Source organism: Schistocerca serialis, chromosome 10 (assembly GCF_023864345.2).
Source record: "Schistocerca serialis cubense isolate TAMUIC-IGC-003099 chromosome 10, iqSchSeri2.2, whole genome shotgun sequence".
Taxonomy (NCBI): Eukaryota; Metazoa; Arthropoda; class Insecta; order Orthoptera; family Acrididae; genus Schistocerca; species Schistocerca serialis.
The window spans coordinates 248926757-248952149 of record NC_064647.1 but is presented as its reverse complement, the minus strand read 5'-3'; the positions used below and the strand labels follow the sequence as shown (position 1 = coordinate 248952149).

The 25393-nt window shown below is 37.8% G+C and overlaps 1 protein-coding gene across 1 annotated transcript in view; it reads left to right on the top strand.

Moving 5' to 3' along the window:
* LOC126424727 (1,5-anhydro-D-fructose reductase-like) overlaps positions 1 to 25393 on the top strand; it is a 61225-nt gene that overhangs the window by 17955 nt on the left and 17877 nt on the right. Inside the window, exons 3-4 of the mRNA XM_050087447.1 lie at positions 7943 to 8131; positions 21780 to 22039. Of these exons, the coding sequence (XP_049943404.1) occupies positions 7943 to 8131; positions 21780 to 22039 (449 nt within the window). The remainder of the gene's footprint in view (positions 1 to 7942; positions 8132 to 21779; positions 22040 to 25393) is intronic.

Sequence of the window (25393 nt, the reverse complement as noted above, 5' to 3'; positions counted from 1 at the left end):
CTTTCAAGCCAAATACATTCCTGTGCAGTAAAGCTGGTTTCTAAAACACCATTTTCGGAAAATAAGCTGTACACAATGTGCCATCACGGTAGTTTCAACACACCTAATTAAAATATCTAATCATTAATTAATATTCTAATTATTTATTTTGCTTATATTTTTTATGTTTTAAATTGTTATTTTGCATTTTACATGCATGGCTTTTTTTGTCTTTTAGTTTACTGTTTCATATACGTGCATTTTGTTAGTTGGAAATAATAAGTAACTCATTATTATGATAGAAAATAATTACAGTAATGATAATCTGTAAGGGAATACTTAAACCATAACATTTGTTTTAAACCATGAATATAAAATGAACGAAATTTCTTCACATTGTATACATGACAGAGAAGCCAGTATAAAACAAACTTCTGCAGGATTTCAAATTTTCACTGGTTATCATCTAAATATCCTGATTTGTATCAGGCTTATTTCAGTACATCGGTGAGCCTTGGTGAAAAGAGCTGATTATGTATTAGTGACTGCAGCTTGATTGTGTTATTTATCAAGTGGTGATTGACATCATAACCATGCAACAGAACTAGATCTGAAAATCTTCTCACAAATTTCTTCCAACATCGAAATCTGTGTATGTTCCATGGCTGTAACTGTGGTGGTAAGCCCTTTGGAATCACTAGATGGTCTCAGGTACGATGCTCTAAAAAGTTCATTCGCACTGACCACAGCAAAAACCTAACAATAAAATGGATATTTCTCCCTCATTGGGAAAGAAAATATATTTCAAATATCTTTTGTCCTGGTCAGATGTTTGTTTCCCAGACTTTGATGCTGCCACAAGGGCACTTGGTATTTCATCATTAGTTTCTTTTGAAACTATGAAAAGTGGGATAGTCAGTGTGAAAAAAAAAAAACACCTTTTTGGCCATCATACCTGAGAACAAGAAACCTCTGGTGACCCCGCAGAGCTTGATGGCACAGGTACAGCCATGGAACATATACGGCTTTCTGTTTTGGAATAACTTTGTGAGAAGATTTTCAGTTCTAGTTCTGGTGAATGATTATGACTATCTCCACTTGAGAAACAATACAGTGAAGCTGCAGTACATAATTAATTCCCTTCACCATGACTTACCAATATACTGAAATATGCCTGGCAAAAATCAGTATACATAGAAGATCACCACTGAAAATTTGAAATCATGCAGAATTCTGTTTTATACTGGCTTCTCTGTCATGCATATTATGTGAAGCTTATTGTCATGCATATTATGTGAAGAATTTTCTTTCATTTTATGTGCATGGTGTAACAAAATGTTATGTTTTAAGCATTTCCTTACAGATTATCATTATTGTACTTATTTTCTATCACAATAATAAGTTACTTATGATTTTCAACTATCAAAATATATGTATATGAAACAGTAAACTGAAAAACAAAAAAAGCCATGAATGTAAAATAGCAATTTAAAACATAAAAAATATAAGTAAAATAAATTATTACAATAGTAATGAATGTTTAGATATTTTAATTATGTACACTGAAAATACTCCAACAGTACATAGTGTACAGTTTATTTTCCAAAACAGGTACTTCAGAAACCAGCTTTACGACACAGGGATGTACGTGGCTGGAATGCTTCTTTAATTTATGTTGTAACACAAGTTTTCAGTTTTTCAGATTTGATGAATAGTGGTGGGGTATTTTGCAAAATTTCAGATTATCACAATAATTGATTATATAGGTTTCAAGGGCATCAAGTACATATCAGCTTTTGTATGTGAAACATTTTTTGCATATCACTGTTTCAAAAAAATTCCCTTTAAACTTAAAATGCCAAATTATTTTTCAGGGCGTCTTTTACCCCTTTAAGTGAAATTGGGCACAAATAAAAAAATATGTATTGCATTATTCTGCACCGTAGATACACCCACCGAGTTTCATCAATATCTTTTATTGACACTTCTCTCGTGAATCATGTCAAAGTATATGGGCAACCAGTCATTTATCAGTGGAACATACAATTTCTTGAAATATGCTGAAGTTAAGCATTTGCATGAGACAGTAGATAGAAAGATACTGCAAACAATTGTCCACCATTATAGAAAATTTTATAATAGGCAATCTGCAAGTGCCTTTTCAGCCATCTGACTACAAACAATGTATTGTCAGAGCCATAGTTTGGATTTTTAAGGAATTCCAATGCTTAGAAGGCTATTTACAGATACAGCAAGAATGTACATAAAGATTGTAGGCTAATAGAATATGCCATGATCTGTCAAAGGCAACTGACTACATAAATCATATATAAAAACAAAGATGAGGTGACCTACCGAACGAAAGCGCTGGCAGGTCGATAGACACACAAACAAACACAAACACACACACAAAATTCAAGCTTTCGCAACAAACTGTTGCCTCATCAGGAAAGAGGGAAGGAGAGGGAAAGACGAAAGGAAGTGGGTTTTAAGGGAGAGGGTAAGGAGTCATTCCAATCCCGGGAGCGGAAAGACTTACCTTAGGGGGAAAGAAGGACACACACACATATCCATCCATCCACTACATAAATCATTATATGCTTTCATGTAATCTTTTGCTGCTCATTTTAATTTCTCTCTATCATTACTTTTTTCCATCTACAGGTTGATGCCTTTTTGGAATAATGCTATGTTTCCCTGTTGAACGTGAATATCATTTGTTTATCTTGTGTAGTAGCTATCAATTCTCTCCCCTTTTTTTTAAAAAAAAAGGAAAAAAAAGAAAAAAAGTCACAATCACATCATATTGCAACATGTAGAGAAATTCTTCTGTGGAGCAGAAGGTATAATTTCAGTTTGTATTTGAAGTTAGTTTTATTATCCATTAAATTCTTTTGACACAGTCAAAGATTTTTATGACTGAATACACCTCATTGCTTTTGGTGTCACACTGATGATACAGTGAGGGATAGTGTACAGTAATTCATTTCACCTTCTAGTATTATGTTTGTGAATGTTACACTTGTTTACAGACTGATTGCTTGGTGACAACACACTTCATACTGTAGTAAATGTACTGTGAGGCTGTTTGTGGGGCAGTGGGTGGAAAATAAAAGTTGATATATTATGGTATGTTGCCGTCGTCAACCCAGGCTCTCTAGCTACAATGTTGGCAACCAGAAAGTAATTAGCAAAAATGTGATGCCTGTAATTAGAGTTCACTGTGCCCACTCTGATGGAGAAATAAATTATTCGTTATTGAAGTTCATTACTTGAAGATTTAGGATGATGTCTGGGATTCATAGAAACTGCAGTTTACTATAACAATTTTCACTATATTCTGAAAAAGATAAAGCATAAAATTCCAAATGATTACCCACATCAGCTATTGTACTATCAGAGCTGTTCAGAGTCTATAGTGTGGATCCTATTTTCCCTAGAAGACGAAACTGTTCAATAATTGTTATCAATGTAAATGTTCAAAGTGAATGCTCGCCAAAATTTGATGTTAATACTCATCAAACACCACGCTAGTAATGGAAGAAAGTCTGTCCTGTGGTGACACGTGAAAATACGACATACACAAACTGAGGATAAATCACTGAAGTTGTTCCACCATTAACACTTTACCCCAAAGCAAACTCATTGTTACGTGCATACCAAGTTACATAGTACAGCATCCAACACTGTTCCTGGCAACTGCACAAATGCGACGCGGCTTCTGACATGGAGTGCGCACTGATATGAATCTAGAAGAGAACTGAGGCCTTACTCTGGCTCGCATGCTCTTATTTATATAGCCGTGGTGCGGACCACCGAAGGCGCAGATGACAAAAGTTTGCCTTACTGACCAGCCGCTGGGCTAGCAAAACACCACTTCAGTTTACTAAATAATTAATTGCTTCATGCACTTAAGGCCAATGAAGCTCTTGATTTAATTGTGTAATTAGCACACAGGAGAGTAATAATAAAATTCTGATGTGGCTACGTTAAATACCTTTGGCGAGAGAATTATTTTAGTTGTACTGCACGCAATAGATGAGCTCTGAACTTGCCCTTTGGAGAGACGCTACAGCTATAGTTATATAGCTGCCTTTTAGAAACTTCTCACATCTTTGTTATTATAGCGTATCTCCATTCTACCTATATCTAAACATCCTAGCTTTATCTAATCACTTACTTAATCCATCTTGCTTCCAAACTTTTAGGACAAAAAAACAGAAAATCATGAATTTCAACCAAAATATTACGTTGTGAGATCCAGCATGCTCATCATCATCACCACCATCACCATTGTTTAAGACTGATTATGCCTTTCAGCCTTCAGTCTGGAGCATAGCCCTCTTATAAAATTCCTCCATGATCCCCTATTCAGTGCTAACATTGGTGCCTCTTCTGACGTTAAACCTATTACTTCAAAATCATTCTTAACCGAATCCGGGTACCTTCTCCTTGGTCTGCCCTGACTACTCCTACCCTCTACTGCTGAACCCATGAGTCTCTTGGGTAACCTTGCTTCTCCCATGCGTGTAACATGACCCCACCATCTAAGCCTGTTCGCCCTGACTGCTACATCTGTAGAGTTCATTCCCAGTTTTTCTTTGATTTCCTCATTGTGGACACCCTCCTGCCACCGTTCCCATCTACTAGTACCTGCAATCATCCTAGCTACTTTCATATCTGTAACCTCAAACTTGTTGATAAGGTAACCTGAATCCACCCAACTTTCGCTCCCATACAACAAAGTTGGTCGAAAGATTGAACGATGCACAGATAACTTAGTCTTGGTACTGACTTCCTTCTTGCAGAAGAGAGTAGATTGTAGCTGAGCACTCACTGCATTAGCTTTGCTACACCTCGCTTCCAGTTCTTTCACTATGTTGCTATCCTGTGAGAATATACATTATAAGTACTTGAAACCGTCCACCTGTTCTAACTTTGTTCCTCCTATTTGGCACTCAATCCGTTTATATTTCTTTCCCACTGACATTACTTTCGTTTTGGAGATGCTAATCTTCATACCATAGTCCTTACATTTCTGATCTAGCTCTGAAATATTACTTTGCAAACTTTCAATCGAATCTGCCATCACAACTAAGTCATCCGCATATGCAAGACTGCTTATTTTGTGTTCACATATCTTAATCTCACCCAGCCAGTCTATGATTTTCAACATATGATCCATAAATAATATGAACAACTGTGGAGACAGGTTGCAGCCTTGTCTTACCCCTGAAACTACTCTGAACCATGAACTCAATTTACCGTCAACTCTAACTGCTGCCTGACTATCCATGTAAAGACCTTTAATTGCTTGCAAAAGTTTGCCTCCTATTCCATAATCTCGTAGAACAGACAATAACTTCCTCCTAGGAACCTGGCCATATGCCTTTTCTAGATCTATAAAGCATAGATACAATTCCCTGTTCCACTCATAACACTTCTCCATTATTTGCCGTAAGCTAAAGATCTGGTCCTGACAACCTCTAAGAGGCCTAAACCCACACTGATTTTCATCCAATTGGTCCTCAACTAATACTCACATTTTCCTTTCAACAATACCTGAGAAGATTTTACCCACAATGCTGATTAAAGAGATACCTCTGTAGTTGTTACAATCTTTTCTGTTTCCATGTTTAAAGATTGGTGTGATTACTGCTTTTGTCCAGTCTGATGGAACCTGTCCCGACTCCCAGGCCATTTCAATTATCCTGTGTAGCCATTTAAGACCTGACATTCCACTGTATTTGATGAGTTCCAACTTAATTTCATCCACCCCAGCTGCTTTATTGCACTGCAATCTATTGACCATTTTCTCCACTTCCTCAAATGTGATCCTATTTCCATCATCATTCCTATCCCATTCTACCTCGAAATCTGAAACATTACTGATCGTATTTTCACCTACATTGAGCAACTCTTCAAAATATTCCCTCCATCTACCCAAGGCATCCACAGGATTCACCAGCAGTTTTCCTGACCTGTCCAAAATACTTGTCATTTCCTTCATACCTCCCTTTCGAAGACTGCTAATTACACTCCAGAATGGTTTTCCAGCAGCTTGACCCATAGTTTCCAACCTGTTTCCAAAGTCTTCTCAAGATTTCTTCTTGGATGCTGCAATTATCTGTTTGGCTTTGTTTCTTTCTTCAACATAACTTTCTCTGTCTACCTGAGTTCTAGTATGTAGCTATTTTTGATACGCCTTCTTTTTCCTTTTACAGGCTGCCTTGACTGTGTCATTCCACCAAGCTGTTTGCTTCATCCTACTTTTACACACTACTGTTCCAAGACATTCTTTAGCCACTTCTAGTACTGTGTCCCTGTACCTTGTCCATTCCTTTTCCAATGACTGTAATTGACTACATTCAACTAACTGGTACCTTTCTGAGATCGCTGTTATGTACTTGTACCTGATTTCCTTATCCTGAAGTTTCTCCACTCTTATCCTCCTACATATGGACCTGACCTGCACTTTCAGCCTCACAATCCCAATTTCACTGCAGATTAAATAATGATCAGTGTCATCAAAGAATCCCCTGAATACACGTGAGTCCCTCACAGCCTTCCTGAATTCCTGATCTGTTATTATATAGTCAATGACAGATCTGGTTCCCCTGCCTTCCCAAGTATACCGGTGAATGTTCTTATGTTTAAAAAAGGAGTTTGTGTTTACTAAGCCCATACTGTCACAGAAATCCAAGAGTTGTTTCCCATTCCTGTTGGCCTCCATATCCTCTCCAAATTTACCCATAACCTTTTCATACCCTTCTGTTCAATTTCCAATCCTAGCGTTAAAATCACCCATGAGCAGAACACTGTCCTTGTCCTTTACTCTAACAACTACATCACTGAGTGCCTCATAAAAACTATCCATCCTATCTTGATCTGCCCCTTCACAATGCGAGTATACTGACACAATCCTAATTTTCTTGCTAGACACTGTCAAATCTATCCACCTCAGTCGTTCGTTTACATACCTTATTGCAACTACGCTGGGTTCCATTTCTTTCCTGATGTAAAGCCCTGTACCCCATTGTGCTATTCCTGCTTTGACTCCTGACAGGTAGACCTTGTATTCTCCCACTTCCTCTTCTTTCTCACCCCTTACCCGAATGTCACTAACAGCTAAAACGTCCAGCCACATCTTACTTGCAGCCTCTGCCAGCTCTACCTTCTTCCCAGAGTAGCCCCCATTGATATTAATAGCTCCCCATCTCATTACCACTTGTTTGCCAAGTCGTATCTTAGGAGTCCCTGGTTTTGTCAGTTAGAGGTGGGACTCCATCACCTCCAAAGGTCCGAGGCATTTTGCTCTGATTGTTGCCAGCATCATATTTAAAGTACCAGGGAAGCAGGTTGCTAGCCTTACTTGCCCCGAGTCCCATTGGGTTTTACCCCTAACGATTGAGGGACTAACCTGTGGATTTGGTAGTCTTTGCCATATGAGCACAAAGGTGACCACAACTCAGAATATGTCCGAGATGCCCAGCCTTATTCCAAAGTAACTGGTATCCCGACTGTTGGGACCACTTACTTGGCCACTCATATGTTGCCTGTGGTTCATGAACTAGGACATGACTACACGAATCCACACCATGAACCACCATGAACCATCCAGCATGCTGTTTCCATTAAATTACAATGAAAAAGGAATCCGAATATAAATTTTGAAGTTTTTAGCTACTTACTGTTGCGCTGGTGATTTTTACGTAAAATGTACAAATTTTGAAAACTGTTAAAGTTATTAAACTGAAACTTAACACATTATGCACAACATTCGTGACGTCATAGCTAGTTACAGTGGACTATGCTGGCACACAATGGAAAGCATTTGTGAGCATCTGCTGGGAAAATAATGCAAAATAAGTTGCCTTCATGAGTCTCCCTACTTTAACGACCAGGTAAACTATCTCAGTTTTCCAGTATTACTTATAAAAAAAAAAAAAATCCTCTATTTCAGCTGCCATTGACAGGAAACCGAGCAGAATGTGTGGAGAAGCACCTCAAGCAGTCGCTGCATGACCTGCAGCTAGACTATGTTGACTTGTACCTCATACACCACCCAGTTGGTTTCCAAGATGTGGATCCAAAGGATAATGGAGAAGAAATGTTGCTCGATATGAATACTGACCATGTCAGCTTGTGGAAGGTTTGTATATAAGCTGCCAAACATTTTCGTGAAGAATCTATAGAAAGGTAGTTGACAAAAATGTTTGATTTATTTTGGTTCTACTGATGTGATTTTAAAATACTCATTCATGTTATTATACAACTATGTCTGCTCAACAATCTTATGTGTGGAAATTTAGTTCCTAAAATAGGCACCACACATTGCTTGAGAGTTACTTAAAATGTCCGTAGATTACAAGAGTATTGTAACTAAACAGTCCTGTAATGTGATGTTTCATAGCTCTCAGGACTCTTTAAGAATCCTAAAGAATAACAGACATGGTGGCTGTTCTCCATACACCTTGTATACTAATGTAACAGCATTATGTTTAGTGCTGAAGTGTGCAATACACACCTTTTAGTACACTTCTCAACTCATTATATTGAGTATAGTGCTGCTACATAACTTCAACTGTCTCACAGAGATGCTAAAAGAACTGAACTGGCAGATGATTGAAGACAGATGCTAACTAGAACCAATTTTAAATGAGGAATCTAGCAGTACACTAATGCCCCCTACATATCGCACCCATAGGGATAATAAGTTAGACTGATCACAGCACATATAGAGGTGTTTAAGCAGTTGTTCTTCCTGCAGTCCATATGTGAATGGAATGGGAAAAGCCCTAATATCTGGTACAATGGGATGTACACTCTGCCATGCAGTTCATGGTGGTTTGCAGAGAATAGATGTACACACAGATACAGACAAAAATATTTCTCTCATATTTATTATTCATTATTTAATATTAGCAGGAGAAACAAAATTGGCTTTCTTCAGGGCAGTAGAATGCTAGATTCTTTAACTGGGCAGATAGGTGAGTAAAAAGAGAAATGAATAGATTGAAATTGAATATAGTAGGACTTCTTTTCAGCTGAGTACAGGATCATAAATACAAAATCAAATAGAAGTAATGTAGGAGTAGGTCTAACAATGAATAAGAAACTAGGAATGCAGAAAAGCTAGTATGAACAGCACAGTGAACATATTATCGCAGCCAAGACGGATGAGAAGCCAACACCCAGCCCAGTAGTACAGTTTTATATGCCTTCTAGCTCCACAGATGATGAATAGATTGAAGAAATGTATGAAGGCAGAAAAGAAATTGTTCAGATAGTTAAGGGAGATGGGAATTTAATTTTAATGGGAGACTGGGGTTTGATAGTAGGAAAGAAAGAGGGTGGCTAGGGAAAAGGAATGAAAGCCTTCTGGTAGAACTTTGCACAGAGCATAATTTAATCATCACTAACACTCAGGTGAAGGACCATGAAAGAAGGCTGTATACATGGAAGAGACCTGGAGACACCAGTAGGTTTCATATTGATAAATTATTGGTGATACACAGATTTCAGAATCAGATTTTAAACTGGAAGACATATCCAGGGGCAGATGCAAACTGTGAGCAGTATTTATTGGTTATGACCTGGTGATTAAAACTGTTGAAATTGCAAAAATATGTGAAATTAAGGAGATGAGATCTGGATAACTTGAAAGAACCATAGCTTCTTGAGAGTTTTGGGGGGAACATTAGGTAACTATTGACAAGAACAGGGGAAATGAATATGGTAGAAGATGAACAGGAAGCTTTGAGAGATGAAGTAGTGAAGCCAGCAGAGGATCTAATAGGTGGAGAGACAAGGCCTGATAGAAATCCTTTGACATCAGAGGAGGTATTAAATTTGGGTTATGAAAGGAGAAAATACAAAAGTGCAGCAAATGAAGCGAATGAAAGGAAATACAAATGTCTAATAAATGAGGCTGACAGGAAGTGCAAAATGGAGAAGCAGGAGTGGCTAGAGTACAGACGTATGGATTTAGAAGCATATTTCACTAGGAGAAAGGTAGATACCACCTACATGAAAATTAAAGAGGCTTTATAGGAAAAGAGAAGCAGCTGTATGAATATCAAGAGCTCAGATGGAAAACCAGTCCTGAGCAAAGAACAGAAAGCAGAAAGGTGGAAAAAGTATGCAGAGGGCCTGTATAAGGAAGATGAACTTGAAGGAAATATTATAGAAAAGGGAGAGGATGTAGATGAGATGGGAAAATGATACTGCGAGAAGAATTTGACAGAGCACCGAAAGACCTAAACTGAAACAAGGCCCTTGGAGCAGATCACACTCCACCAGAAATACTAATATCCTTGGGGGAGCTTGCCATGACAAAACTGTTCCATCTAGTGTGCAAGATATATGAGACAGGGAAAATACTCTCAGACTTCAAGAAGAATGTAACCATTCCAATTCAAAAGAAAGTAGTTGCTAGAATGTATGAATATTACCAGACTATCAGTTTCATAAATCATGGTTGGAAAATACTGACACAAATTCTTTACAGAAGAATGGAAAAATTGGTAGAAGCTGACCTCGGAGAAGATCAGCTGGGGTTGTGGAGAAATGTAGGAACATGCAAGACAGTACTAACCCTATGACTTCCCTTAGAAGATAAATTAAGGAAAGGGAAACCTATGTTCATAGCATTTGTAGACTTAGAGAAAGATTTTGACAATGTTGACTGGAATACTCCCTTTGAAATTCTGAAGGTAGCAGTAGCAAAACACAAGGCTATATAACTTATGTAGAAACCAGATGGCAGTTATAAGAGTTGTAAGAGTTGAGGGGGGCATGAAAGGCAAACAGTGATTGAGAAGTGGATGAGAGAGGATTGCAGTCAACTCCAATGTTACTCTACCATGCATTCTGCAAGCACCCAAAAAAAAAAAAAAAAAAAAAAAAAAAAAAAAAAAAAAAAAAAAAAAAAAAAAAAAAAAAAAAAAAGACTATGAATCAAAGATCAGGGAGAAGAAATAAAGACTTAGTGGTTTTCCTACAACATTGTATTTCTGTTAGAGACATCAAAGAACTAGGAAGAGCTGTTGAATGAAATGGACATTGTCTTGAAAAGAGGATGCAAGTGAGACATGGATTACAAACAGTTTAGACAAGAACTGAATAGAAGCTTATGAAATGTGGTGCTACACAAGAATGCAGAAGACTGGATGAGTAGATCATGTAACTGATGAAGAGGTACTGAACAGAATTGGGGAGAAAAGAAATTTGTGCCACACCTTGACTAAAAGAAGGGATCGGTTTATAGACACATTCAGAGAAATCAAGGGATCACCAATTTAGCATTGGAGGTAAGTGTGAGGGTAAAATTGTAGAGGGAAGTCAAGAGATGAATAAAGTAAGTGGATTCAGAAGGACGTAGGTTGCAGTAGTCATTCTGAGGTAAAGAGGTTTGGACGTGATAAAGTAGGATGGAGAGCTGCATCCAACCTGTCTTCAGAGCGAAGAACACAACAACAACAACAACAGTTCTATGTTGTCTGATCTTTCATGATGTTTTGTCAGCAATCTTTGTCTTGGATGTTACCTTACCTCCCACCTTTAAGTCCTCATGTTTTAAAATCTCATATGGTATAACCCCCAACCATCATTCTTTCCTTCTCATCCTGTCTGGTACATCCTGGGTGTCATTCTCCCTCATCCCTCATCCTCCCCCTTCAGCCCTCCTGCCAGAATAAGGAGCCACTGGCTCCTGCTGCTGCTGACAGTGAGTAGATTTTTTTTATCTATTTTTGTTGATTAATATGGCAGGGTAGCGCAATCAGTTCCTCATGCTGAACCTTTGAATATTTATTTCAATAGATTCTAATCTAGTTACAGTTCTGTTGGATACTAAATGTGCTGATTTTCCTCCACCAGTTATAATTCTTAATGCCTGGTTCTGGACTATCTCTAACCTGCTGATATTTCTGGTAGTAGCCATAACAAATTGTTTGCTACTGTGTGTTAAAATTAGTTGCATGTAGGTTGAGTAAACGGCACTGAGCATTGTTCTTGAACATCCCCATTTACTGCCGGCTACTGTCTTCAGTACACTGAGTCTGTTTTGCGCTTTCTCAACTGTTTTCTTTATGTAGGATACAGTTTAATTTTTGATCAATTCACATGCCAAATATTCATCCTGCTGTATATCTTACCTTCCAATTTTTAAAGTTAATTTTGTGTAAGAGTGACATAAAGAAAATATTTGCTAGAAGGTTTTTTTAGTACATATTTATTTCCATAAGGTTTTCGTGTGACCAATGTTTGAGGTGATTTGTCACTTGTTTCATTTTATGATATTGCACTGCAATATGATATTTATCCACCAATACCAGCTGAAATGGTTAAGGCAACCAGTAGCAACAAGCAGGAAATCCAAGTTCACGTCCCAGTTTGGCACAAAGTTTTGATGTTGGAAATTGCCCGTATTTCCAGGTTCATTTTATCTGATGATTGCTTACTTTTGTTGTTTGGTAATGACACCCAAATAACAACCCCTTCTGCAGAAGTATGGTTTTTACTTCTTCTGCTGTAGATATGTATGAGGAGAGGTCATTGAGGAAAGTATTGAAGAATTTTGCACTGGTCACTGAACGTTCAGTAACTCCCTTCTTGGATTTGTTATACATATTTATTGAATGTATTATTTATCTTAGTTGGACATAAACATCCCCAGAAATGTTTACATTTTTCAGTTTTTGTAGCAATTTTGCTCTCAATATACACACATCAAAAAAAGTTTTGCATCACCCCGGTCCCCAGAACTCCTTAAGATAGACGTTGATTGTGGATATTGTATCACAGACACAGTCCCTTTGACTGTTCAGAGGTGTCACTAAGTGCACCGAAAGATGTAAACAAACATGCATGAGCAGCACCTATTAGATGGAGGGGATCCGACAGCCAATCGGTTCCAGTCATTCCACCAAGAAAGAGCTACATGGCTCGTATTGTCTGTAGTTCAACCATGCCTAGACGGTCAATACCCCAGTTTGATTGTGTCTGCATTGTTACTTTGTGCCAGGAAGGGCTCTCAAGAAGGGAAGTGTCCAGGTATCTTAGAGTGAACCAAAGCGATGTTGTTCAGACGTGGAGGAAATACATAGTGACAGGAACTGTCGATGACATACCTCTCAGGCTGCCCAGGAGCTACTACTGCAGTGGATGACCACTACCTGTGGATTATGGCTTGGAGGAACCATGACAGCATCACCACCACATTGAATAATGCTTCTCATGCAGCCACAGGATGTCGTGTTATGACTCAAACTGTGCACAATAGGCTGCATGATGCACTACTTCACTCCTGACGTCCATGGCGAGTTCCATCTTTGCAACCAAGACACCTTGCAGCATGGTACAGATGGGCACAATAACATGCTGAATGGACTGCTTAGGATTGGCATCATGTTCTCTTCACCGATGAGTGTTGCATATGCCTTCAACCAGACAATCGTTGGAGATGTGCCTGGAGGCAACCCAGTCAGGCTGAAAGCCTTAGACACACTGTCCAGCAAGTGCAGCAAGGTGAAGCTTCCCTGCTGTTTTTGGTTGGTATTATGTAGGGCCGATGTATGCCGCTGGTTGCCATGGAAGGTGCCGTAACGGCTGTACTATACGTGAATGCCACACTCCAGCTGGATAGTGCAACCATATCGGCAGCATATTGGTGAGGTATTCTTCTTCATTGATGACAATTCTCAACCCCATCATGCACATCTTGTGGGTGACTTCCTTCAGGATAATGACATCACTCGACTAGAGTGGTTAGCATGTTCTCCAGACATGAACCCTATCGAACATGCCTCGGATAGATTGAAAAGGGCTGTTTATGGATGATGCGACCCACTAACCACTCTGAGGGATCTACGCCGAATCGCCATTGAGGAGTCGGACAAACTGGACCAACAGTGTCTCGATGAGCTTGTGAATAGTATGCCACGACAAATACAGGCGTGCATTAATGCAAGAGGACATGCTTCTGGGTGTTAGAGGAACTGGTGTGTGCAGCAATTTGGACCACCAACTTGAAGGTCTCGCTGTGTGGTGGTACAACATGCAATGTGTGGTTTTCATGAGTAATAAAAAGGGCGGAAATGATGTTTATGTTGATCTCTATTTCTATTTTCTGTACATCTTCCAGAAGTCTAGGAATTGAGGTGAGGCAAAACTTTTTGTTGTTGTGTGTATTATCATAGGCTCCCTTAAAACCAATAAATAATACCAGGGAAGTTTTCTTGTTAGTCAAGGCACCTTTTATTTCTCATGAAGATTTAAAATTTGGTTTGTGGTTGAATAGAATTTCCTAAATCTTTTTTGGTTCACAGAAAGAAGTTCTCTGCTTCAAGGTACCTCATCAATCAGAAATTTATAATCTTGTCCACAGTTTTCTGCTAAGATGATTGTTAAAGACATGGGGCTGTAATTGTTCAAATTATCTGCTGGTTTCCCTGGGTTTAATATTAGTATAATGATAAGCTTTTTTGCAGGTAGCAGGTATGTGTCATTTCCATGTCTGGTTAATTAATTTCAATAATGTTTCCATCACAGCCGGATGAAGATGTTTTGAGAACTCAGATGTGATGTTCTCTTCCTATGTTTTAAACTTGAAATCACTTGTGTAAGCTATTCTAAAGTAAAATCATCATTTAATAATTTATTAGATGTATCTCAACATGCTTTTCTGTGTAGAAGCTTTCGTTTTGAACTATTTAGGTACATTTAAAATGAGGATTTAATTTGCTTTTACTTTATTTTGATCTGTGTATAATATGTTGTTAGCATTAGAGAGCTTCTCAAACTTTCCAATGAATTTATAGGCCCTGTCATTGACTTCTTTGTAGTTTTTCTATTTCCAGTGAATTTAGTGAAAGTTTGCCTTTTAGATTAATTTATTATGTTTTTAAATTTTTCTGCTATCTTTCTCCATTCTTCCACTTCACTTTCTTCTCTGTTGGTTAGATGTAGATCTGAGACCATTATTCAGTTTATTCAGATATAGATCTGAATGAACTGAAATAATATATTTACGCATCTGCATTCAGTTAAAAAAAAAAAAAAAAAAAAAAAAAAAAAAAAAAAAAAAAAAAAAAAAAACAGTAGTTCAATTTTGTAATACAGTTTTTGTTTGAAATTATTGTTTAGAAATTACAGTACAAAATATCAAGACTGAGTACTAAAATGGTAAACATACTTATAGTTAGTTACAACGTTATGAAAAGGGTTGATGCTACTCACCATATAGTGGAGTTGGTGAGTCACAGATAGGGACAGCAAAAAGACTGTCAGAAATGAGATTTTGGTCAACAAGGCCTTTGTCAAAAATAGACAAAACACACACACACACACACACACACACACACACACACACACGTGCAGATGCAACTCTCATACGTGTGACACAGCCGCTCTAGACACTGTAGCCAGACTGTGAGCATCAGCACATGATGGGAGAGGCAACTGGGTGGTGGGGGTAATTATGTCTAACAGAGTTTAAAAAGTCATTAGTTGTTTTAAAAAAATTTAACTTTAGAGTTGAAACAAGAATAAATGTTAGTAATCAAAATAATTACATAATTTATATTTAAAAACAAAGATGATGTAACTTACCATACGAAAGTGCTGGCAGGTTGATAGAAACACAAACACACACATACATACACACAAAATTCAAGCTTTCGCAACAAACTGTTGCCTCATCAGGAAAGAGGGATGAGGCAACAGTTTGTTGCGAAAGCTTGAATTTTGTGTGTATGTATGTGTCTGTGTTTCTATCGACCTGCCAGCGCTTTCGTATGGTAAGTTACATCATCTTTGTTTTTAAATATACTTTTTCCCATGTGGAATGTTTCCCTCTATTATATAATTACATAATTTAATAGAAATTTGCATAATTCAAAAGTAATTGTCATTATTTAATACTTCATGAAATTTTGTATAGAAAAGAAGTTGTGTAAGGAAACAAATAATGTCAACTGTTTACTTCTTTGTTGTAAAACATACTGCCAGATTCAAGTTTTTCTGAACATATAATTTCCCATTATAACTCTGAAGAGTATGAATTGTACTAACGTTTTTAATATAATGTATATTTTTTGTTTTTATACAAGGACTGGTGCAAGGCTAAGAAAATTAGTTATAGTAGCTATTGTTTGTCATCCACAGTTAGATAAAGTTATGGAGTGTTTTTAGTGAAGTTGTTGAGAAAATATGCATATCGTACATCAAGCTGAAACAAAATGTTGTACTAACTGATGTGAACATGACTTCTAAAAATTTTGGATAAGTTACTGGTGGTGCAAGTTTGTGTTTCATTCTGTAGTTTTGAAAATATGACTTGGACATCTCAACCCCTAGACAGTGATCTTATTTCACCATATAAGCAAATGTATGTAATCGTAATTCAGTATATTCATCTTATCTTAACATTAAGTGCATAACAAGTTTACCTTCATTAAATTGCAGCACTGTTGCAGTCACAAACATTAGTGTGGACAGGAATGCACTGTATCAGAGGACAAACATGTTATAAATCAATATAAACTTCACTATTTGCAGTTGGTCACCATATTTGACACTGATTTAGCTGGGCCTTTAATATGCCGCTGTTGTGGAATATACCAAAAATGAGTAGGAATAGCATGACTGTGTGTGTGTGTGTGTTAGAAAATGGTCCTGAACATGTACCCATGTGATGGATGATTTACCTTAGCAAAAGGACATTTTCATCACAAATGTTTCATAGCAGTGCTGTCACAATAGGTTACATCATCTTCCCCTTACAGTTTCCCATGTTAGTGCTGTTCCTATGTGCAGTGTGATGATGTGATGATTCTTTCCCAGAAGCTGCTCAGTCTCTCACATGTCAATGTGTCAGCAGTGATGGTGGTGGTGGTGGTGGTGCAGGCAGTAGTAGTAATAGTAGTAGTAGTAGTAGAAGAGTTAGTCACTTTTACAGATCAGTTGGACATATCATGGTATTGCAATTTAATGAAAATGAAAATAACATAATTCATATACACCCCAGGAATTTGCATACTTATTAAAAGAATTGGACAGATGTTTAGTTGTGGCCTTCGGATATCATTGAAATCAATTAATTTTGCTTATCACTAGTGGACAATGCATTGAAGTGACAAAAGGCTCGGGATACCTCCCAGTATCACGTGGGACCTTCTTTTGCACGGCACGCTGCAGCAGCTCGACGTGGCCTGGGCTCAACAAGTTGTTGCAAGCCCATACAGAAATACTGAGCCACGCTGACTCTTCACCTGTCCACAATTGCGAAAGTGTTGTCAGTGCAGGATTTTGTGCACAAACTGACCTCTCGATTACGATCCGTAAACATTCGATGGGATTCATGTCGGGTGATCAGGGGGGGGGGGGGGGGGGGGGGCAAATCATTTGCTGGAATTGTCCAGAATGTTCTGCAAACCAATCACAATTAATTACGGCCCGTTGAGATGGCGTATTGTCATCCGTAAAAATTCTATCATTGTTTGGAAACGTGAAGTCCACGAATGGCTGCAAATGGTCTCCGAGTAGCCAAACACAACCATTTCCAGTCAGTGATCAGTTCCATGTAAACACTGTCCAAACCATTATGAAGCCACACCAGCTTGTACAGTGCCACGTCGACAACCAGGGACCACGGTTTCACGTGGTCTGCATCACGCTCGAACCCTACTGTCAGCTCTTACCAACTGAAATCAAAACTCGTCTGACCAGACCACAGTTTTCCAGTTGTCTCGGCTCCAACCGATATAGTCACGAGTCAAGTTGAGGCACTCGCATCAGTCATCTGCTGCCATAGCAAATTAACACCAAATTTTGCCACACCATGACAGACGGATTCATCGTGCATCCCACACTGATTTCTGCAGTTATTTCATGCAGTTTTGCTTGTCTGTTAGCACTGACAACTCTACATAAAGGGTGCTGGTCTAGATCGCAAAGTGAAGACCACTGTGTTGTCCGTGGTGAGAGGTAACGCCTCTTACCTGGCATTCTTGCCACTCTCTTGACACTGTGGAACTAGGAATATTGAATTCCCTAATTATTTATGAAGTGGACTGTCCCACGCATGTAGCTCCATCTACCATTCTGTGTTCAAAGCCTGTTAATGCCCATCATGTGGCCATAATCGCATCAGAAACCTTCTCACCTGCACCACCTCAGTACTGATATCTTATACACGAGGTATAAAAGGGCAATGCATTGGCAGAGCTGTTAATACCACCATCTGTATACATGCATATGACTGTCCCATGTCTTTTGTCACCTCTGTGTAGTTTTGTAAAGAAGTTACGTAACAGTGCAAAAGGCTGGTGCTACACTGTTCATTCATTTCGCTGTCCCAGACACTGCAGATGCAACACACACACTATACACAGATTATTTCACAATGTAAGATCACATGCTCCATCAGTTGCATCAGGACCATAGTGACAGTGTTTGGTTTGCATTTTGCGTACCATAAATTCCCAGTCTCTAGCTTCTAGAACTGTCAGCATCCCTTTATAATGAGCGAAATTTTGAGCTTAGAAAGAGCATAAGGTGCTGGTATTATATACTGCATAGAGTTTGTAGTAAGGATTTCCAGGACAAAAAGAGAAAAGAAGGGAAAAAAATAGTGTGAAAGTGTTATCAGAAATGGTAGATGTCTTATTGTCACTCACTGTTATTACTTATTTCTGTTAACATTTTGCCAAACACCTACTCTGTGTCATCCAAGTAAACCTTCACTGTATAGAATATTATGATCAGAGATGATTTGCCTGATAAATTAGCCACAATATCCTTAGAGAATGTATGTCATCATGTATCAAAGATCAGTCAACAATGGTAATTGGATGGTTTCATAGACTGCCTGGGTTAGGAGCTCTAGTGTTAGAATGCTTCAGATAGAACTTGTAGAATATCGTTAATAATTTTCCTGATTGTGCTGTTGTAAGAGGGGGTGACTTCAGTTTGCGAGGTGCAGATCGAGAGTGTCATGCTATCAAAACTGATGCCAGAGACAGAGATTCGTGCGACATTGTTCTGGATGTCTTGTCCAAAAAATTACTTTGAGGATATAGTTATAGAACTAACTCGTGAGGGTAATGTCTTAGATCTCCTGGTAACAAACAGAGCTGAACTTACTGAATCAGTTAATGTAGAGGAAGCTATCAGTGATCATAAGGCTGTGATACCATCTATGACTACAGGTCTGACAAAGAATGTTAAGAAAGGTAGGAAGATACTTTTGCTTAGCAAGAGTGACAGGATACAAATTTCAGAGTATCTGAGCAGTCACTATCAAATATTCGGTGATGAGGACCATATGTGGAAAACAATTGAAAGGAGTCATGTGATATGCCCTAGACAAATATTTTCTGAGTAAGGTCTTAAGGGATGGGAAAGATCCACCATGGGTTATAGTCATGTCAGAAAACTGCTACATAAAAAAAGAGAACTTCATCTCAGATACCAGAGAAGTAAAAACCTAGCTGCCAAATAAAAGCCAAAGTGAAAATGAGCATAAGGACAGCACTGAGATTAGTGTTCAATGACCTTGAAAGTGAAACTTTGTCAACCAGTCTGAATAAAAAACCTGAGAGGTTTTGGTCATATGTACAATCAGTAAGTGGGTCAAAATCATCTATTCATTCAGTGAGTTGTTATACTGGCACTAAAATGGAAGATAACAGAGAGAAGCCTGAAAACTGAATTTGGTCTTCCAAAACTGTTTCACAGTGAAAGATAGTAATGTGGTCCCTTCTTTCAATTGTTGTATGAACATCGAAATGGCAGATATCAAGAGAACTGATGACATAATAGAAAAACAACTGCAATCACTTAGTAATGGAAAGGCATTGGGACCAGATGAGATACCTGCAAGATTCTACAAAGATTATGTGAAAGAACTTGCTTCCCTTCTAGCAGTAATTTATCGTAGATCGTTGAGCAACAAACGGTACCTAGTGACTGGAAGAAAGTGCATGCCATTACTGTTTTTAAAAAGGGCTGTAGGATAGATGCATACAAATGTAGACCTATATTGCTGACATCAATCTGTTGTAGAATTATGGAACATGTTTTATGCTCAAGAATTATGACCTCTTGGAGAAGGAAAATATCCTCTATAAAAATTGATGTAGATTCCAAAAACAGAGATCATGCGAAACTCAGCTCGCTCTGTTCCTCCATAGGGGCCACAGTGCCATAGACAATTGCATTCATGTTTATGCCACGTTCCTTGGCTTCAGGAAGGCATTTGACACTGTGCCACACTGCCATTTAATGAAAAATGTATGAGCTTATTGAGTATCAGAGCAGATTTGCAACTAGATTTAAGACTTCCTTGCAGACAGAACTCAACACATCGCTCTTAATGGAACAAAATTGACAGATGAAAAGGTAATTTGTGGCATACCCCAGGGAAGTGTGATACAACTGTTACTGTTTACGGTATACATAAAAGACATAGTAAAAAGTGTTGAATGATCTCTAATGCTGTTTGCAAATCATGCGGTTGTCTACAACAAAATAGCAATGCTGGAAGGTAGTAATGAGTCATAAAATGACCTCCAGAGAATTGATGAATGGTGCAGGCTCTGCCAGTTGACCATGAACATAAATAAAAGTAACATATTGTGCATACATTGGAAAAGAAATCCACTACTGTATAGCTACACTTTTGGTGACAAACCGGTGGAAACAATATCTGCCGTAAAATATCTTGGAGTAACTATCCAGTGCAACCTTAAGTGGAATGACCATTTAAAACAAATAGTGGGTAAAGCAGGTGCCAGACTCAGATTCATTAGGAGAATCTTAAGAAAATGTACCTCATCTGCAAAGGAAGTGGCTTATAAGGTGTGTGTCTTACCGATTCTTGAATATTGTTCATGTATCCAGGGTCCCTGCCAGATAGCACTGATAGGAGAGATAGAGAAGATCCGACAAAGAGTGGCATGTTTCATCACAGGATCATTTAGTCGGCGCGAGAGTGTTACGGAGATACTCAACAAACTCCTTTGGCAGACATTACAAGAGATGCATTGTGCTTCACAGAGAGATTTACTATTGAAGTTTTGAGAGAGCACTTTCTGGGAAGAGTTGAACAGCATATTACTTCCCCCCGACATACATCTTGCATAATGACCATGTGAAGAAAATTCAAGAAATTAGAGCCAGTAGAGAGGCTTACCGACAATCATTCTTCCCGTGGGCTAATCACGACTGGAACAGGGTTGGAGGGCTCAGTTAGTAGTGCAAAAAGTATCCTCCACCACACAACTTTAGGGGGCTTGTGGAAGATGATGTAGATGTAGAGTGTATTCCTTAAAATGTATTTTTAACTGCCTTTTAATAAGTTTCTTTCACTAACCTCTTGAATCTCCTCAGGTAGTTTATTGTACAGTTTAATTCCTTGGTAGAAAATTTTTTTTTTTTTTTTTTTTTTTTTTTTTTTTTTTTTTTTTTTTTTTTTTTTTTTTTTTTTTTTAGTCAGAAAACTGCATTCATATTTTGTTCAATTGTTCCTCAGAAAAGAAATCCGTAGCTAAGAATCGAGTGTTTGTAAATAAAAGACACTGATGACAAGACTCTAAAGGCATAACATGCTGGTGGCATTCTGTTTGCAAGTATGTACTCCAAATGAGAATAAATATTCATTCCCATAAATTTTGCATTTTTTACACTGTCTAAAGAGATTCCATCTACATTTCATTTAGTGTGTCATTTCCATTCTGAAAACTGAAATTCATGACATTTATTTTCTTTACATTCAATGTCTCTTTATTGCCCTACAGGCAATGGAGGGTCAGGTGGATGCGGGCCGTGCACGGTCTATTGGGCTATCCAACTTCAACGCGAGGCAGGTGAAGCGTGTCTGGCAGTCGGCGCGCATCAAGCCTGCCAACCTGCAGGTGGAGCTGCACGTCTACTTCCAGCAGAGCCAGCTGCGCGCCTTTTGCCGGGCCCTCGACATCACCGTCTGTGGCTACATCCCACTGGGGGCACCAGGTATGCGGCCTCCTGGCCGTGCGGCCATCACTGTGGATACTAGCAAGTATGTATGCCTTTATTTTCTTACGTTTTGTGCAACAATATCACATGAGCACGAATCATATGTCGATACATAAGAAGAGCAGATGAAGAACCGCTGTATACAGGAGCAGCTGCAGAACATTTACCCACACAAGTGGCAAATTATTTTGTTGCTCCCCCCTCTCCTCCCATGTCCATCAGCATCAGTTTCCTTTCCTTGAGCTGTCAGTAAGACTTTAACCTAAATCTAGTGATTGTGGAAATGGTATGTTTTATCTTTTTAAAATAACTTCTACACAGACAGCTCTCTCTAACACAAATAAGTTTCTTAATCTTATTCCACCACTGAATATTAAAAGAAGAAACAGTTTCCATTTAAGTTAATTCCAGGGATTTTTAAAAGCTTGTAATGAAATCAGAAAGAAGTACACCTATTACATCTTTCTAGCCTAAGTACAAATATGCTGTCTATTACACTGAGAAGAAATAATAAAAGTATAAAATTTCTGTTATGTTTAGTTTAATAATGGCACTTTTTAGACTCTATAATTTACAAATTATTTCACTTTCCATTGGAAAAACTGGGGCAAATATACACAAGTTATCATCTAATTTTATCTTGACGTGTTAACCAGCAGGCACTTTTTTACTGCAGAAATTATATGTTACATGTCAAGAAAACTCACCAGTAAATTGATATATTTCAGGAAGTTTGACACGAAAGTAGCTAAAATTGGTAAATGTGGTCAAAATTTCTATGTATCCAACTGTAAGGGAAACACAAATTTGTATGTAAAATGGAAAAGAGATACTGCACAGCACATGGAAAACCTCCTTTAGCATGTGTACATGTACAGTAAATTGTGCCATGTAATGTGGTGAAGTAGTACTGTATTTCTTGTTAAGGCAGGCCACAGGTGAAATTTGAGCTAAGTTACATGGGGACTTGATCGAAAGCTTTATGTTTCATGTACATTTGTATTAACCTCAACAACATTTGACACTGAAATTAGTGGTGGCTGATTACCACACTCAAGCTATCACTTCACAAACAGCTTGTTTGCAAACACATGTTTACTGCAACACCTTTACTTCTGTACTTTCACCAATTTCAGATTTTTCAACTAATTATGGCACACCCTCCACGCAGATTCTGCTTTGGGTGCTTCTATGCCCCTCTTGCATGTACAGCACACTAGCTGAAGTCGCTAATACTAGAAAAGAAAGGACTTGCTCTAGCAAAGTCCTGATTACTTGTGATGTGCCACAAAGCTTTATTCTAGGTCTCCCTTTTCTTTCTGCTTTTTACTAATGATTTCTCCTGAACCTCCATAAAACTTTTCCTGTGCTATTTGCTGATGATACAAATCTGTTATTCAATAGCACATCAGTGCAATAAATGAGTGACCAGATATCAGATACAATGAGTAGGCTGCTATTCTGGCTTCACAGAACTGTTGCTGAATGCAAATAAAACAGCCCACATGCTCTTCTATACATCAAAAAATCAGCCTACTCAAATGACATCAAAAGTTCTAGTTTTGAACATGCCTGATTACTCAACAGATTAGATTAGATTAGATTAGATTAGATTAGATTAATACTAGTTCCATGGATCATGAATACGATATTTCGTAATGATGTGGAACGAGTCGAATTTTCCAATACATGACATAATTAGGTTAATTTAACAACATACTTAAGTTAATATAACAATATTTTTTGTGTTTTTTGTTTTTCTTTATTTTTTTTTTATTTTTTTATTTTTTTTTATTATTTTTTTTTAATATTTTTGTTTTTTTTCTTTTTTTTTCTTAATTTATATCTAAAAATTCCTCTATGGAGTAGAAGGAGTTGTCATTCAGAAATTCTTTTAATTTCTTCTTAAATGCTTGTTGGTTATCTATCAGACTTTTGATACTATTTGGTAAGTGACCAAAGACTTTAGTGGCAGTATAATTCACCCCTTTCTGTGCCAAAGTTAGATTTACTCTTGAATAGTGAAGATTGTCCTTTCTCCTAGTATTGTAGTTATGCACACTGCTATTACTTTTGAATTGGGTTTGGTTGTTAATAACAAATTTCATAAGAGAGTATATATACTGAGAAGCTACTGTGAATATCCCTAGATCCTTAAATAAATGTCTGCAGGATGATCTTGGGTGGACTCCAGCTATTATTCTGATTACACGCTTTTGTGCAATAAATACTTTATTCCTCAGTGATTAATTATCCCAAAATATGATGCCATATGAAAGCAATGAGTGAAAATAGGCGTAGTAAGCTAATTTACTAAGATGTTTATCACCAAAATTTGCAATGACCCTTATTGCATAAGTAGCTGAACTCAAACGTTTCAGCAGATCATCAATGTGTTTCTTCCAATTTAATCTCTCATCAATGGACACACCTAAAAATTTGGAATATTCTACCTTAGCTATATGCTTCTGATTAAGGTCTATATTTATTAATGGCGTCATACCATTCCCTGTACGGAACTGTATGTACTGTGTCTTATCAAAATTCAGTGAGAGTCCGTTTACAAGGAACCACTTAGTAATTTTCTGAAAGACAGTATTGACAATTTCATCAGTTAATTCTTGTTTCTCAGGTGTGATTACTATACTTGTATCATCAGCGAAGAGAACTAACTTTGCCTCTTCATGAATATAGAATGGCAAGTCATTAATATATAATAAGAACAACAAAGGACCCAAGGCTGACCCTTGTGGAACCCCATTCTTGATAGTTCCCCAGTTTGAGGAATGTGCTGATTTTTGCATGTTACGAGAACTACTTATTTCAACTTTCTGCACTCTTCCAGTTAGGTACGAATTAAACCATTTGTGCACTGTCCCACTCATGCCACAATACTTGAGCTTGTCTAGCAGAATTTCATGATTTACACAATCAAAAGCCTTTGAGAGATCACAAAAAATCCCAATGGGTGGTGTTCGGTTATTCAGATCATTCAAAATTTGACTGGTGAAAGCATATATGGCATTTTCTGTTGAAAAACCTTTCTGGAAACCAAACTGACATTTTGTTAGTACTTCATTTTTACAGATATGTTAAGCTACTCTTGAATACATTACTTTCTCAAAAATTTTGGATAAAGCTGTTAGAAGGGAGATTGGATGGTAATTGTTGACATCAGATCTATCCCCCTTTTTATGCAAAGGTATAACAATAGCATATTTCAGTCTATCAGGGAAAATGCCCTGTTCCAGAGAGCTATTACACAGGTGGCTGAGAATCTTACTTATCTGTTGAGAACAGCCATATACTAGTTTCAACATAGGATCGAACAGCCAACTGGTTGCACATGAATGGTAAGTACAGTGACCTAGGTTTAGATACATACAGGGGGCACCTT